The 17,167-nt window shown below is 44.7% G+C and overlaps 1 protein-coding gene across 1 annotated transcript in view; it reads right to left on the bottom strand.

Annotated features, from left to right (window-relative positions):
* Positions 1–17,167, bottom strand: part of trip4 (thyroid hormone receptor interactor 4) — a 330,410-nt gene that overhangs the window by 137,518 nt on the left and 175,725 nt on the right. The window contains exon 12 of the mRNA XM_034159790.1: positions 6,328–6,430. Coding sequence (XP_034015681.1) covers positions 6,328–6,430 — 103 coding nt within the window. The remainder of the gene's footprint in view (positions 1–6,327; positions 6,431–17,167) is intronic.

Here is a 17,167-nt window from a genome sequence, read left to right as displayed (position 1 = left end):
ACAATCATTCACACTCCAACCTGTCCACCATAGCCAAGACCAAAGAGCTGTCTAAGGACACCAGGGACAAAACTGTAGACCTGCACAACGCTGGGATGGACTACAGGGCAACAGGCAAGCAGCTTGGTAGAAGACAACTGTTATGATTATTTTTTAGAAAGTGGAAGAAACACAAGATGACTGTCAGTCTCCCTCGGTCTGGGATTCCATGCAAGATCTCAGTTTGTGGGGTAAGGATGATTCTGATAAAGCTCAGAACTACACAGGAGGACCTGGTCAATGACCTGAAGAGAGCTGGGACCACAGTCACAAAGATTACATTAGTAACACATGATGCTGTCATGGTTTAAAATCCTGCAGGGCAACAAGGTCCCCCTGCTCAAGCCAGCACATGTCCAGGCCCATTTGAAGTTCACCAGTGACCATCTGGATGATCCAGAGGAGGCATGGGAGAAGGTCATGTGGTCAGATGAGACCAAAATAGAGCTTTTTGGAGTCAACTCCACTTACCATGTTTAGAGGATGAGAACAACCCCAAGAAAACCATCCCAACCATGAAGCATGGGGGTGGAAACATCATACTCTGGGGGTGCTCTTCTGCAAAGGGGACAGGACGACTGCACTGTATTGAACGGAGGATGGATGGGGTCATGTATTGCGAGATTTTGGCAAACAACCTCCTTCCCTCAGTAAGAGCATTGAAGATAGGTCATGGCTGGGTCTTCCAGCATGACAATGAGCCCAAACACACAGCCAGGCTAACTAAGGAGGGGCTCCATAAGAAGCATTTCAAGGTCCTGGAGTGGCCTGGCCAGTCTCCAGACCTGAACTCAATAGGAAATCTTTGGAGGGAGCTGAAACTCCAAACCTGAAAGATTTGGAGAAGAGCTGTATGGAGGAGTGGACCAAAATCCCTTTTGCAGTGTGTGAAATCTTGGTCAAAACTACAGGAAATGTCTGACCTCTGTAATGGCAGACAAATGTTTCTGTACCAATTGTTAAGCTCTGTTTTTCTAGGGGGTCAAATACTTATTTTATGCAATAAAATGCAAATTAATTATTTAAAAATCATACAATGTGATTTTCTGGCTTCTTTTTTTTTAGATTCTGCCTCTCACAGTTGAAGTGTATCTACAACAAAAATTACAGACCTCTCCATTCTTTGTAGGTGGGAAAACCTGCAAAACTGTCGGGGGTCAAATACTTATTTTCCCACTGTATATATATACGAGGGTATATATATACATACATGTCCAGCTCTCCACAATTTCTCTTATACTCACTCGACTGGTAAGCACTGAAAGCCGAGATAGGCATGTCCCAACTTGTCCTCTAACACTCCGAAACGGAGGTGTTCCTTTGTCTCGCTTCATCAGCGAATCAGTCGTGACGCGCGAAGCCTCTGCGCTGCTTTCCATGACAAAATCTCTTGTTAAAAGTGAAATCTGCTGGAAAATGGCTGATGTCCAGCTCTTGTGATAACCAGAGAAATTGCACACGACGGTCCCGGAGCCACACAGCCATCCGTTTAGAAATGATGTGGTGGTTTCTGCCTCTCGATTGTCGGCTTGGAGCGCGGCGCGCCGTGCGCCATTGTGGGCCGTCCTTAAAGCTGTAATAACAGTCCTTATTCTCTGTGAAGCCCGTAAAATTTTCACCAAAAGTCAGATAAATTTTCGAATGGTTTCCAGCTGCCTGTCTCTAACAGTTCTGAAAAAATTCTGATGGAAAAAAAGCCCAAATCATTCCGCCATTTCCTCACAATGAAACAACGACGAGAGGGGTGGACCACTGCTCACTCAAAGCCTGCCCACAGGCGAATGACGCAACCGACATGCGTGGAAAAACTCATGCATGCGCACGAAGGTTCAAGCTTGGCTGACGTAAAAACATATGAATCAAATCCATATAGTTTTGCATAAAATAAAAAGGTTGGATACTTTTCTCACAGACCTCATGTGTGTGTATATATATATATATATATATATATATATATATATATATATAAACTTTACCTTTGAGACAAGATTCCAAATGTGTTCACCACCACACGACGCACACAAAATAACCTGCAGCTGTAGATAAATTCTCTGTGATTCTGGGAGTGATGACAGAATAGTTTCATCATCCAAGTTCTAAGAGCAAATGTGTCATTGGCTACGAAATTATTATTTTATATAGCGTAGCATCAAGCAGGGCAAAGTGGGACGCATTGGCACGATGAATTGGGCGGCAGTGCAGGGATCAAATTTGTGCAAGTGTCAAGGTGCCTTTAGTACTGTTCAGACAAAGAATTCTGATGGTAATTAGTAATGTGTGTGTGTGTGTGTGTGTGGTGTGTGTGTGTGTGTGTGTGTGTGTGTGTGTGTGTGTGTGTGTGTGTGTGGTGTGTGTGTGTGTGTGTGTGTGTGTGTGTGTGTGAGTGAGTGGTGGCGGGGGGCTGCTCAGAATAGGACTTCTATTCATTTCTGCATGTGGGAGCCATAAGAGTTGGGATAAAGCTGGAATTGAGTGTGACAATAACAAAACATAGAAATGTACTGCAGCACCTTTCAGCAGGTAAAATGTCACTGGTTCACATTAAAAGGTAACTTCCTTTAAAATAAGCAAAGGTTTGATTTAGTTTTCATGCAAAATCCATGGAACTGTGTCAAAATGTTCTGAAGAACCTGTTCTTTCATAATATAACATATTTAAAGAATATGGGCAAAACTGACTATGAATTATTGAATTAATTACTGAATCACCACCACTGAGTACACCCCTGATAAAATTATTTCAACAGACCAGACATTCCTTGACTTATGTCCAAATGTTATGAAATACATATCACTGGAAAGAGAACATCCCATCCTAAGCTTTAAAATGATACCAAGATTGCCTTGATAGGTCTTCTCGTCGCCAAGAAATTACATCTGATGTTCATAAAAATTAACTAGAGCGTTACAAGTCCACCCTTTTTGATACACCGGTATATGAAATGCGACCTTTTCCTTAAAAAAAGAAAACAAAAGTTATCTTTTTTTTGGGGGGGGGGGGGACTGACAACACAACAACGAGCACCTGCTCCTAATGGTTTCTACTTCCAAGTGCACGTTCAAAAACCACATTCTTCCCAACCAATAAAATGTAAGTGACTGAGTCAATAAACCAGCAGCTACTGTGGATTTATATCACTGAGGTACAGATAAACTGATCACAAACACAAAGCAGGTCAACAACACGACACCATGTTTCATCACGTTTCAAGGCCACGCGTGTCAGTTAAACTGAAACACAACTGGTTAATAATTGTACCTCAAATGTTACAGCAGCTACACGTACGCTGACTGTGTGCACGGACTGTCCCTGCACACAACTCTAAAAAACAAAGACAAAAAATATCAGCAACATCTCTGATTTCCACTGTGCTTTGTTGGCTTTAGCTGATAAGAGTACATGGACGACTGTTCATTATATTTTTAGTGTTGCACAACAGTTTGAATACATGCTGAAAGATTTCTAGAGGGAGATCAAAGCCAGAAAAAAAAATATCTCCATTTTCAAATGGGTGAGAACTGCCTCCATGTTATCACATTCACTTCTCAGCTTTGGGTTGTAGTTGCATAGAAAGAATGAAAAACCAAGCAACATTTTGTTACCACTCGCCCTTCAATCGGGTACTACTTCTTAAAGCTACAGCGTGCAGGATTTACGGGTGTTCATTAGCAAACATGAAATATAGCATTTAGGGGTGTGACTCTTTCAGCATCTTACGATTTGATTCAGATTCCTGGGGTCACTATTTGATTCAAAATCTATTTTTGATTCCAAACAATTTTTGATAAAAAAAAGAAAAGAAAAGAAAAGAAAAAAGATTTTCAATTTTAAATCAATTGAGTACATACAGCTGTTAATTTCAGGATCTAGTCACGTGCTACAGTGGCTAATAAGAAAATGACAGATGGTAGAACATTTGCATAACATGCAGCAACTTTGTGTAATTGTTTGCCAGCTGATGGAGCACGTAGCTCAGTGGCAAAGGAGCCGCGTGACATCATGAAGACCCGGGTTCAAAACCCGCTGGTGCTACCTGTAGGTGTCCTTAGGCAAGACACTTCATCTACATTGTGTCAGTCCACCCAGCTGTAAAATGGCTCCTGTCATGGACTGGCAACTGGTCCAGCGGGAGTCATGGACTCTTGTCTGCTTTGCCCAACAGAAACTGGAGATAAGGATCAAAACTGTAGCTCTTGCACAAACTCCACCTATTTGCCTATGTGGATTGACAGTTGAGCTATTTATAAGTGTCTGTCACACTATGACGGATTGAGGAAAATGTCATACTGTGACATATACAAAATATTAATATCCATTAGTGGCTGTTTTTCTTCTGTACAAATCCTTTTCTCATTCATTAAATGCATTACTTGACAGCTGATGTCTGGCAAATCCATCAGAAAGTTTGGTGCACGATCAACACTTTGAGCGGACATCATGCGGAGAGCTTTCCCGGTGGTTGCACATTTGTTAGCCATTTTGTCATCTATCTATTCGGTACTCTTACGATACTCAAGTCTCCATATCATGTGGTTGTCTGATGCTACAGACTGGCCTTCTGATTGGCCAAAGCTCCAGTGCTGGTTGTGAATTCAGCACGAGATGACAATTCCTGACGCAGCAACAAGCAGTATGGCTGTTCGCTTAGTCAAGATCAGATTGAGGAATAAAACAGTACAGTTTATTGCCGAGAAGGCACCAAAATGAAAGAAGGTTGTTTGCTGTCCTCACTGCTGCACGCTGCCACAGTGGAAAGGACGCTGCAAATGCATGAATGTAGTGAGGATGTATGACATCATGATCCAAGAGCCAGCTGGATTCCAGCCATATTTGTGTTCAGACCTCAGCGAATCCCACTCAAATCCTGCTTCCCCTTGACACACATAAGTCTTGAAACTGGGAAAATCATTTTGCTGAATGCAGTTCTTCATGTTGCCAGTGGAAATGTGACATTATCGGTCCATCGGTGCCTCAGATCCACCAGAGACTGATGGGTTAAGCAATATTTGCCACTGGACAAATTGTTTAAATCTGTTACTAATAGGTTTCCTCAGTCAGTCATGACCTTGAGGGCAGTAAAATTTTAGCAGACCGATTGATAAAACAAACGGCTCCCAGCTTAGTTCACACGAAAGAACTGTTCAAAAGAATCGGATCACTCATAAAGGACACAGTACCAGCCACGTGCGCAGCCAGACAGAAGGAAGAACGTCTGCTTTAGCGTGTACCTGTTTATCTGTGTCACAAAACATATTGTTTTGTCTGATTCAGTTCTGTTTCATCTTGGCGCACACCCACTATAGCAGTCTATGTCCCGTAACAAAAACAACAAAAACCTAAACAAACCAACAATTCAACAACAACAAAAAAGCAGCTAAACTCCAACGTTCTACATGCCACTTTAGTGAAGACACAGTCTGCTCAAAATCTGAATCTACAGTGGACGACTTTATGAGCCGTTCATCCCGCGCACACTTCTATTTAACAGTATTCACCTGTTGTGTTTTTAAATTAGAGGGACAGTGTTAAATTGTACCATATTATTATTGCTACAACTGAACTGAACTACACTTTGAATTCTCAGAAAGCACCATATAAATAAAGATATTACTGTTATTATTACTACAGATATACTTTGAAAGCTGAACAAGTTCATTAAATGTAACATAAATTTGTACAAAATTCAATATTTATCAAGCACATTATTTCTTTTTCACTTATCTGAGCTTGTGCCCAAATAGAGAGAGCGTCCTTTTGCAGTAAAGGACAGGGCTCTCACTACATTTTGCCTCGAGCTTATCAAAACCTCCTCTATGGCTCTGGAAAGATTTGAAAGAGGCACAGCTGCATAAACAATCATCTCAAGTCTTTAGAGGGTTTTGAAACATTAACAAAAGAGCTTGCAGGTCCATCATTTTGCAGCAGCAGCAATGGGAAAATGTGCTTGAGTCCTATTGTAAATCACACAATACAGCAACAGCGCTGCACATCCAGGCCTGGTTTGTCCCCCAGGCAACCTGACAGCAAAATCCTGTCTTTACAGACGGCTCTTAGACAGGATTTGTGTGTGCGTGTGTGTACATGTAGTTTTGTTTTTACTGATAAAGGAAAAAAATAGCAACCAGAAACACAGCGCACGAGAATCATTCTTTCACTTCCACTTACGTGTAGATAGGAGCTCGCAAGCACAAATAAGACAAATAAAAAAAAAAAAAAAAAAAACACCTTACAAGAGGCTCAAGCTAATTTCACCTACACTTCCCTTGACAGGAAAGGAGAAGGACTTACAGATCTTGTGCTTCCCTTTCATTGGAAATTTGACCAGCAGCTCCTGGGGGTTGGTGCAGATGAAGATGAATGGAGAAGCAGACTCATCACAGGTATCAGGGAACTGTGGGGAGAAATGAAGAACAGAACAAAAATCAAAAGACAGTTCAGCATCACTCCACACAACTGGCATGAACATATTGTGCAGAGACAATGTCAAAGCTGCTGATCCTCAGTATCACCGTAATAAATCATTCAGCAAGTGTCACTGTGTGTGTCTCCATTATGCCACATGTCCTCCATGCCTGATGTCGCACTATATTATGTGACAGCAGCTGACTGTTGTGAGTCTCTCTGGGGTTTTGTTCCACAATAATTACACAACTAATGATGCAGATACTAATGACAGCATTTGCATTGCTTGTGAGATCATCTATCACATCCCCGCAGTGTAGGAGGGGCTCACCACAGTCTGACACCCGGTGACACTTTCAGGAAGTACTGTGAGACCTACACTCTTCTCTGACAGGACACTTTCACTTACACAAACAGGACAGTGTGTGTGCAGTACTGACACGCACATCTATCTGGCATAATTGCCTCAGCCAGGAAGGCTATGTTTTAGCGTCCATCTTTTAGCAGGCATAGTCAAGTACTAATGATTCAATTTCTACAAAACCTGCAGGAGAAACTGGCCACTGTAAGAGGAAGTACACATTAAATCTGACGGTGATCCAGGTGCAAGCCAATTTTGTCTTTATTATAACATAACCCTGAATTTTGGATTACTAACTCCCAACAGTCTTACCTTTGTCCTCCCATTTATAGTAGCAAGGAGCTACAGGCTACAGGGCACTTACGAGGCCAGCAGCATCATCAAAATAATCATAATTTTGCCAAATGAGTCATTCAACTGTCACTGCATCATGTTGGCACAAAAACAAAATTCCCATTAATTACCGTCGCTGTGGCAGCCCACCAGTCTACTTTGTCCTGCCACTGTATCACAATGAGCACAAAATTCTTTTAGACTTCTTGTCACCAAAAAATAAATTTAAAAAAATATGGCAGCAAAGTGTGAGAGCGGACGGGATTTAAGCCACTGGATACAAACAAACACCTCAAACATTTATCAGCATCGCAGACGATCTCTCACTGACAAAAAGAATCTCAAAGTCATATTTGTTTGGTCAAAAACGTAGCTGTCTGGTGTCAAACAGGGGTTACTGAGAAGGAGTTTCAGACACCTTAGATTACATGATCTGAGATGCAGGATTTCATATCTCACCCATATTGGCCTCTCTTCATTGGCTTCCTGTTAATTCTAGAATAGAATTTAAAATTCTTCTTCTTACTTATAAGGTTTTGAATAATCAGGTCCCATCTTATCTTAGGGACCTCGTAGTACCATATCACCCCAATAGAGCGCTTCGCTCTCAGACTGCAGGCTTACTTGTAGTTCCTAGGGTTTGTAAGAGTAGAATGGGAGGCAGAGCCTTCAGCTTTCAGGCTCCTCTCCTGTGGAACCAGCTCCCAATTCAGATCAGGGAGACAGACACCCTCTCTACTTTTAAGATTAGGCTTAAAACTTTCCTTTTTGCTAAAGCTTATAGTTAGGGCTGGATCAGGTGACCCTGAACCATCCCTTAGTTATGCTGCTACAGACGTAGACTGCTGGGGGGTTCCCATGATGCACTGTTTCTTTCTCTTTTTGCTCTGTATGCACCACTCTGCATTTAATCATTAGTGATTGATCTCTGCTCCCCTCCACAGCATGTCTTTTTCCTGGTTCTCTCCCTCAGCCCCAACCAGTCCCAGCAGAAGACTGCCCCTCCCTGAGCCTGGTTCTGCTGGAGGTTTCTTCCTGTTAAAAGGGAGTTTTTTCCTTCCCACTGTAGCCAAGTGCTTGCTCACAGGGGGTCGTTTTGACCGTTGGGGTTTTACATAATTATTGTATGGCCTTGCCTTACAATATAAAGCGCCTTGGGGCAACTGTTTGTTGTGATTTGGCGCTATATAAAAAAATTGATTGATTGATTGATTGATTAAAAAAAAAACAAGTCATCTGCAACACCATATGTACCTTGACTGCAAACTTGAATGGATACTGTTGATACTGGACAGGAGGCTATTTAACAGCAATTCTGAATATCATGTTGCTGTCAGATGACCACTGGTAAGATAAAAAAAATAAATATAAAATAATACAGTTGCTGCACAGAAGACAGCGTGTATGAAGGAAAGCCATAATCAAAGCACTGTAGATGCACCAGAACAGTCGAATTCCAAATTAATTTTGTCGGCACGATTTTTCATTAGCCGTAATAAAAAAAATATTTCTGGCCTATAAGACTGTGGAGGAAACACTGCAATACATCACTGAGTCCAGTGAATCAGCATTTTTAGAATGATTTAGCAAACAGGGTTTGCTAAACCACTGTTTGGGTTAATTGGGCTAATTATTGTTTGGGTTATGGGGTTCTAAAAAGGAATAGTGTGCACCATCTGTCATGCTTAGTTATTACGTTACAGGGTAACATATATCACATGTCAGAATTCAATGGGCATCAACCTTGTTTGACATTTACTTTGGAGACCAAGCAGTCAACATAGTCAAAACTATTTCATTCATTAATCCTTTTATTTCAACCAATAACTTGCATCATTTTTTACTGAGATTGGAGCAATTTTGACTTTTGACCCCTGTACAAACTGAAACTGACCTTTGTCACCACTTTTGCTGTTTTTTTCCTACACAACTCCATAACATTTAGTCACAGATAGTCCAAACTATACCTTTTTGGAAGACTTCAGACTTCAGACAACTTTATTGATCCCAAAAAAGGGCAATTACGTTTACACTCCAATTACCTCAGACAAGATACAGCAATTAATCCACAATTATTACTTGTTTACTGTTATAATGGCACACATCAAAATTAAAGACAACACATATACATTTGACATTGTTTATGTGCACTAAACTTGAAGCAGTCCGTCATCCGAATTGAGGTAAAGTGGGTGAAGGTCGCTGCAACTTGAGTCACGCCGCCGCTAGCTTGGGGGGAACGGGGACCTGCCGCAGCTTAAAAACCGCGCAGTCCCCGGAGGGGGAAGGGGTGGCATGAGCGGTGGCCGGGATGGGGTAAGTGATGGGGGAGCAGGAAGGGAGGTAAAGGGAAAAATGGAGCATGCTTCAGTCTTGTCCATGTTTAAGTCTGTCACTTTATCGTCTTTGTGGATTGAGATAAGAAGGAGCCGAATAATCTCACCAGAGCCTGAAGACATTCCTCTGGAGGAAAACATTGGGCAATTTGTGCTTGAGGATAGATAAGCCTGGAGTGTTGTGGTTGAGCAGTGAAAAACACTTAACAGTTCCACCTGGTCATGCCGTTCGGCCTCACAAACGCCCCCGCGACGTTCCAAGCATTAGTTAATGATGTCTTGCGGGATTTCCTGCACCGATTCGTCTTCGTATATCTAGACGATATACTCATCTTTTCTCCGGATCCTGAGACTCATGTCCGGCATGTACGTCAGGTCCTGCAGCGGTTGTTGGAGAACCGGCTGTTTGTGAAGGGCGAGAAGTGTGAGTTTCACCGCACATCTTTGTCCTTCCTGGGGTTTATCATCTCCCCCAACTCCGTCGCTCCTGATCCGGCCAAGGTTGCGGCGGTGAGAGACTGGCCCCAACCCACTAGCCGTAGGAAGCTGCAACAGTTCCTTGGCTTTGCAAATTTCTACAGGAGGTTCATTAAGGGCTACAGTCAGGTAGTTAGCCCCCTGACAGCCCTGACCTCACCAAAAGTCCCCTTCACCTGGTCGGATCGTTGCGATGCCGCGTTCAAGGAGTTGAAACAGCGCTTCTCGTCTGCACCCGTTCTGGTGCAGCCCGATCCTAGTCGCCAGTTAGTGGTTGAAGTGGACGCCTCGGACTCAGGGATAGGAGCCGTGCTTTCCCAGAGCGGGAAGACCGATAAGGTCCTTCACCCGTGTGCCTATTTTTCCCGCAGGTTGACCCCGGCCGAACGGAACTATGACGTCGGCAATCGAGAGCTCCTTGCGGTGAAAGAGGCCCTTGAAGAGTGGAGACATCTGTTGGAGGGAACGTCCGTGCCATTCACGGTTTTCACTGACCACCGGAACCTGGAGTATATCAGGACCGCCAAGCGGCTGAACCCCAGGCAAGCCCGCTGGTCACTGTTCTTCGGCCGTTTTGACTTCCGGATCACCTACCGCCCCGGGACCAAGAACCAGAGATCGGATGCCTTGTCCCGGGTACATGAAGACGAAGTCAAAACGGAGTTGTCGGATCCACCGGAACCCATCATCCCGGAGTCCACTATGATGGCCACCCTCACCTGGGACGTAGAGAGAACCATCCGGGAGGCCTTGGCACGAAGCCCGGACACCGGAACCGGGCCGAAGAATAGACTTTACGTCCCACCAGAAGCTAGGGCTGCAGTCCTGGACTTCTGTCACGGCTCTAAGCTCTCCTGTCATCCAGGGGTGCGAAGAACCGTGGCAGTTGTCCGGCAGCGCTTCTGGTGGGCGTCCCTGGAGGCCGACGTCCGGGATTATATCCAGGCCTGTACCACCTGCGCCAGGGGCAAGGCCGACCATCGCAAGATATCGGGATTGCTACAGCCGCTGCCCGTGCCTCATCGCCCCTGGTCTCACATCGGCCTGGATTTTGTCACGGGCCTCCCGCCGTCCCAGGGCAACACCGTCATCCTCACGATAGTGGACCGATTCTCCAAGGTGGCCCACTTCGAGGCCCTCCCGAAGCTCCCAACGGCCCAGGAGACAGTGGACCTCCTGGTCCACCACGTCGTCCGGCTGCATGGGATCCCAACAGACATCGTCTCCGATCGCGGTCCCCAGTTCTCCTCGCACGTCTGGAGGAGCTTCTGCCGGGAACTGGGGGCCACGGTCAGTCTCTCATCTGGGTATCATCCCCAAACCAACGGGCAAGCAGAACGGGCCAACCAAGAGATGGAGCAGACCCTGCGTTGCGTGACAGCCGCGCACCCGGCGGCCTGGAGTACCCATCTGGCCTGGATCGAGTATGCCCACAACAGCCAAGTGTCGTCAGCCACCGGCCTCTCCCCTTTTGAGGTATGTCTAGGGTATCAGCCCCCGTTGTTCCCGGTGGTTGAGGGAGAGGTCGGTGTGCCCTCGGTCCAGGCCCACCTGCGGAAGTGCCGTCGGGTGTGGCGAGCCACCCGTTCTGCTTTGCTGAAGGCCCGGATGAGGGCAAAGGCCCATGCAGACCGTCGGCGGGCCCCGGCCCCTACGTACCGTCCAGGGCAGGAGGTGTGGTTGTCAACCAAGGACATTCCACTCCAAGTAGCCTCCCCGAAACTACAGGAACGGTATATAGGTCCCTTTAAAATCCTCAAGGTCATCAGTCCCGCCGCAGTGAGGCTTCAGCTTCCGGCCTCACTGCGGATCCATCCCGTGTTTCACGTGTCAAGGATCAAACCACATCACACCTCACCCCTCTGTACTCCAGGTCCGGCACCACCTCCTGCCCGGATCATCGATGGCGAGCCGGCTTGGACTGTGCGCCGGCTTTTGGATGTCCGACGGATGGGCCGGGGCTTCCAGTATTTGGTGGACTGGGAGGGGTACGGACCCGAAGAACGCTCCTGGGTGAAGAGGAGCTTCATCCTGGACCCGGCCCTCCTGGCCGACTTCTACCGCCGCCACCCGGACAAGCCTGGTCGGGCGCCAGGAGGCGCCCGTTGAGGGGGGGGTCCTGTTGTGTGGGCCGCTGAAGAGGAGGTACTGCTGGCCCACCACCACCAGAGGGCGCCCTGCCTGGAGTGCGGGCTCCAGGCACTAGAGGGCGCTGCCGCCTTGCAGGAGCAGCCAGAGTGACAGCTGTCACCCATCACCTGCGACAGCTGTCATCAATCATTGGATCTGCAGGGGTATATCAGCAGGACGGCATCTCCACCTCAACGCCGAGATATCATTTCTACTGAGAAGGTAACGTGCTCAGCTGACTGTTTAACAGTGATCTTTGTGACTTTTGTGTTTTGCTCTGAGTATTTTCCAACGAGAGGTGGAGGTAACGTACCTGCCGTTCGGATTCCTGGGTGCGAGCGCGCCCTCCTTTAATTGTCCTTTGTTCCTCCCCAGCAGTACCAGGTCCGACACGCGGAGGCAGTGGCCACCTGGGAGTTCGGGACTTGGCGGCTCCAGTATTCCCGGGGTCTGGTGGCGGAGGAAACCGTGTGGTTCCGGTTCTACTTTGGAGAGGCGTCTCCTATCTTCGAGCCTGCCCACACGACACCTGTGTGAATTCGACTTTGTCTATTATTGTAATCTGTTGTACTTGTTGTGCATATTCACAACAGTAAAGTGTGTTATTTGACCTATTCCATTGTCCGTTCATTTGCGCCCCCTGTTGTGGGTCCGTGTACTTACACTTTCACAACAGCCAGCCACCCTGCGGAGGAAACTCATCTCGGCCACTTGTACTCGCAATCTCGTTCTTTCGGTCATGAGCCAAATCTCATGACCACAGGTGAGGATCATAACGTAGATCGATCGGTAAATCGAGAGCTTTGCCCCCCTGCTCAGTTCTCTCTTCACCACGACGGTCCGATACAGCGACCGCATCACTGCAGATGCTGCACCGATCCATCTATTGATCTCACACTCCATCTGTCCCTCACTCGTGAACAAGACCCCGAGATACTTAAACTCCTCCACTTGAGGCAAGGACATTCCACCGCGCGCGAGCGCCTGGTGGTCAGACCTTAGCCCATGGGGCCCGACCGGGCTCAGCCTGAAAGAGCGACGTGGGCCCGCCCTCCTGTGGGTTCACCACCTGCAGAGGGGGCCATGGGGGTCGGGTGCAGAGAGGATTGGGTGGCGGTCAAGGGCGGGTGGCCCGGCGGCCTGGTCCATGTTCACAGCCCCTGGCTATTGGGATGTGGAATGATCAGACAAATAATGTGATATAGTTTTCAACATGACTGAAGCATGTTTACATTTTGACCTCAATTTCAAGTCAATTCAATTTCAATTGACCTCTGTGTAATTCTGCATTTGTCTCTAGCTGACTACAGCTATCACCCTGAGATGGTTATTATACATTTTTGTGTTGGCCATGGTATACTGAGGCTGGATTCTAAGTGTCGTTTTGACACCTTACGTGGCACCGATTAGGTCAAAATTGATGACTGGCTCATAGATTAAGTGGACACTGAAAGCACAACACAGTACAACTGCCAATCCGTCACAGGAGAAACCCATCCAAGCACTCATACCTACAGGCAGTTTAATGTTACAAGTTAACTGTGTATCGAGAAAGTCCATGTAGACATGAAAATAGCATACAAACAAAGCACAAAAAAATAACTTAAACTGGGTTTTGTTAACTTAAAAAAAATGCATAAAGCTTGACAAAAATTAGGGTGTGTGAATGTCACCTCACTGACTGAACACAAGTTTAATCCAGCGCAAAGACAAAGATTTATAGCATGTGGATTTTCTATACCTTGGTGACCGTATGGACATTCACACATGCTGCATTAAACAGTATCATTATATCGCTTCCAACATACAGAGTAAACGTGGTACTAAATCCACATAAAAAAATATCACACTGAATCGTATCTATAACATACTGCATTTATACAACCCGTATAACACACCATCCACATTCCTATAACTGAAATGGTGCTTTAGATCATATAAGTGACAGTAAAGTCTCCAGAGGCATAAAGACAAGACAGGACCTCTTTCTGCCTGTATTATTGATTAGTCTCTCAGGTGAGAGAGTGGAGAATTGACTGACACAGTGACAAAGGAGTCAGCTTTCCCCATCACTGGCGGCCAACAGCTCTCAGCTCATCCAATTTCCTCCGGCACTATCAGATAGTGCTTATGATTGCATCTAGCCAGCCAGGAAGCAGCTCTTTTCATGACAGCAAGCTCTTTCCTCTCTCCTGCCCCCATTCTTATTCACAGCCCCCGTTTCTCTCTCCAAGGAGTACTGAAGGTTGTGACAAATTTGAGGCTTTTAAGGAACATCAGTGGAGTCGGCAACCCATCTGCACGGTATCTAACAAACCGGAGAGGGCTGATAGAGCTGTTTACTTCAGCTTACACTCCATGCTGATTTCACGCTAATAAACCATCGAGTGATAAAAGACGTAAATATTCATTTAAGATGGGGAGACACTGGACTCTAAGTGCCTCTTGATTCATCCTTCCTATGGCAACAGAAGCAGTGATTCCAATTAAATTACATTTCCCAGTTAAGTATGTCATCTCTTAGTTGCAAGATTGCCCCAGACAGTCCTTGAACCAAATTACCATGATTACAACAAAGTCCACATTTAGCAGTTCTCACACAAACACACATCTCTTTCTTGCCGCTATGCTAAAAAAAAAAAAAAAATCCAACTGGACACATAAAAAAACATCCATGCATGTTTTAGCACAGACGGTTGGGAAAACATTAACAGGCTGCTCAGTGCAGCAGAGAAGTCATCGTGGAGCAAATTTGTATTGCAATACAGCTTATTCTTTTACTGATCTGAATTTATGTTTGTCAGATAAAATGAATTCACAGTCACAAAGGATCAATTCCAATAAATGCTGTGCAGGAATTCTGCTGCTTATTCTTTATATGAGCTTAGACTAAATCAATACATCCACCTATCAATACACCTGGAAGTACGTAGATGTCTGTACTGAAACAAAGTATTAATGGTCGGAACAGAAAGGACAACTGAGGCACGACACATCAACATTAAGAGTAAAATGTTAGTTGCTAAAAACCCTCTGCAGTCCACAAAGGAAGCAATGTTTTAGTGCTGCTTTTTTTTTTTTTTTTTTTTTTCTTTCTTTTTTTTTTCATTTGCAGGCTTGCGCAAAAACTAATGAACTGATTTTTTTTGGACTTAGCAGAAGGGTAGATATGAGGCAACATTTGAAGCAGCTCCCATAAGAGAGTAAATCCAGGAATGTTTTTTAATTCTCCCAATTTCCTTGACATTCAAAGACGGGATGATTTAGTGGACTTTCAACAGTTTATCAGAAATTAATACATGGACCTTCATGAAAAACAAAAGATGGTGGTTATGGTGAAACATTAACCTGGTGCAGAGGCCGATAGGTATATTTTCATCCATCAAAAAATTAAGGGTGTTCATTTATATTGGGTGAGTGTAAAAAGTAAGTCCCTGCGGCTGTTCCCTTGTTTTCACTCAGGATCGCCACAGCAAGCCCAAAGTGGCCCTGCATGTTGATTTGGCACAAGTTTCACACCGCATGCCCTTCCTAGCGCAAGTCCATATTACATGCAGAATGGGCAGAGGTGGGGTTTGCGCCCGGAATCTTCCACACTGGAAACATGCGCACCTAACAGCTTGGCCACATACCTGCCCAAATAAACACAGTTGGAGGCTCGAAACCTCCAACTGTTTCTTTTTTAATCATTTTGTCATGTTCACTCAATCAGAAACACATACTGTTAAGTATCATATGCTCATAGATTGTGTGAAAGAACAAAGGTGCAGGTTTCAAGCCCCATTTATCCGACACCTACGTGATATAAGTGAGGAATCAAACTTTCAGATCAGCGTTATTGTTACACCAACAGCATGAAGAGATTACAATATTGTTATTCTCTTTCTCCATGAAACCTGTAGTAAAAGTATGTACTAGGTCTCTGTAGGAGTATGTGTCCTCGGAAAATGTTTTTAAATGCAATTATAGCTGATCAAGCAGTACAACTGTTCTAATTAACCAGTACTTATTTTTCTGAGAAGTTGATTTTTTTCTGGCTGTCACCAATACTCCGATTGTTTGCCCATCAGGAAAAGATTAGAGTTCAGAAGATACTTATGTACGTGCACATCGATTGTTTGGGGGAGTAGAGATGTCCTGAGTCCTTGCACGGCTGTCATGTTGGAGCTCAAAGACTTTGTTTTGATACTGCAAACAAGGAGAAAAGGTCAAAGTATGTGCAGGTATTGATCGGTCCACAGATGATGAAAAAGTTCACTCAACAAACGTTTTGCATTATCAAACCATGGAACAGTCTAGAAATTGAGTCTATATTAACTGGACTACTTGCTGGTCTTCAAAACATCTTGCCAATCATCCAAGCAGAGACAAGTACACTTTAAGCCCCCATGTACATATAGTGTTCCTTTCTGAGCACCAGCATCTTTATTTAAATTGGTGTAAAGGAGAATGTAGTATATAAGGCCACCAAGAGGGGAAAAAGTTTGTTTTTTCTGACTGCTTCACTATTTTGTGTGTGGCTAGTCCAAAGGCTTTCAGTTGAAAATCTCTAACTCTTCAAAAAGTAGCTGTGTCATAACTGCAGCAAATGGAGCAAAACTTATCAAAATCACAGTGGGAGAAGTCAGTCTACAGTCATTCAATATGCAACACAAAATCTACCACAAGAGAAACCGGGGGGGGCTCATCTGTGTTAGCAGATCAGACAGATGCCATGTTCGCACTGAAGGTGAGTTCTTTTATCACTATACGCATTAGAGATAATAAGATAGTTGCTAGCTGTTTATTATTGTCATAGAAACAGATCATACAAGGAGCACATTTTATTTTTAAGAAAGTGTTTCTTGGTACAGTCTCAGCATTTTTCTGCAAAACAAAGCACTATGTGGATATGGGCCAAGCAATACTGAAGAGAAACTACTCTTACAACCGCAATTCCAATGAAGTTGGGACGTTGTGTAAATGCTCCTCAACCTATAATCAACTGAATACACCACAAGGACAAGATATTTAATGTTCAAACTAATAAACTTTATTGTTTTTCTGCAAATATTTGCTCATTTTGAAATGGATGCCTGCAACACATTTC

Source organism: Thalassophryne amazonica, chromosome 2, assembly GCF_902500255.1.
Source record: "Thalassophryne amazonica chromosome 2, fThaAma1.1, whole genome shotgun sequence".
Classification (NCBI taxonomy): Eukaryota; Metazoa; Chordata; class Actinopteri; order Batrachoidiformes; family Batrachoididae; genus Thalassophryne; species Thalassophryne amazonica.
The sequence above is the reverse complement of the archived record's forward strand: the minus strand, read 5'-3'. Positions and strand labels throughout refer to the sequence as shown.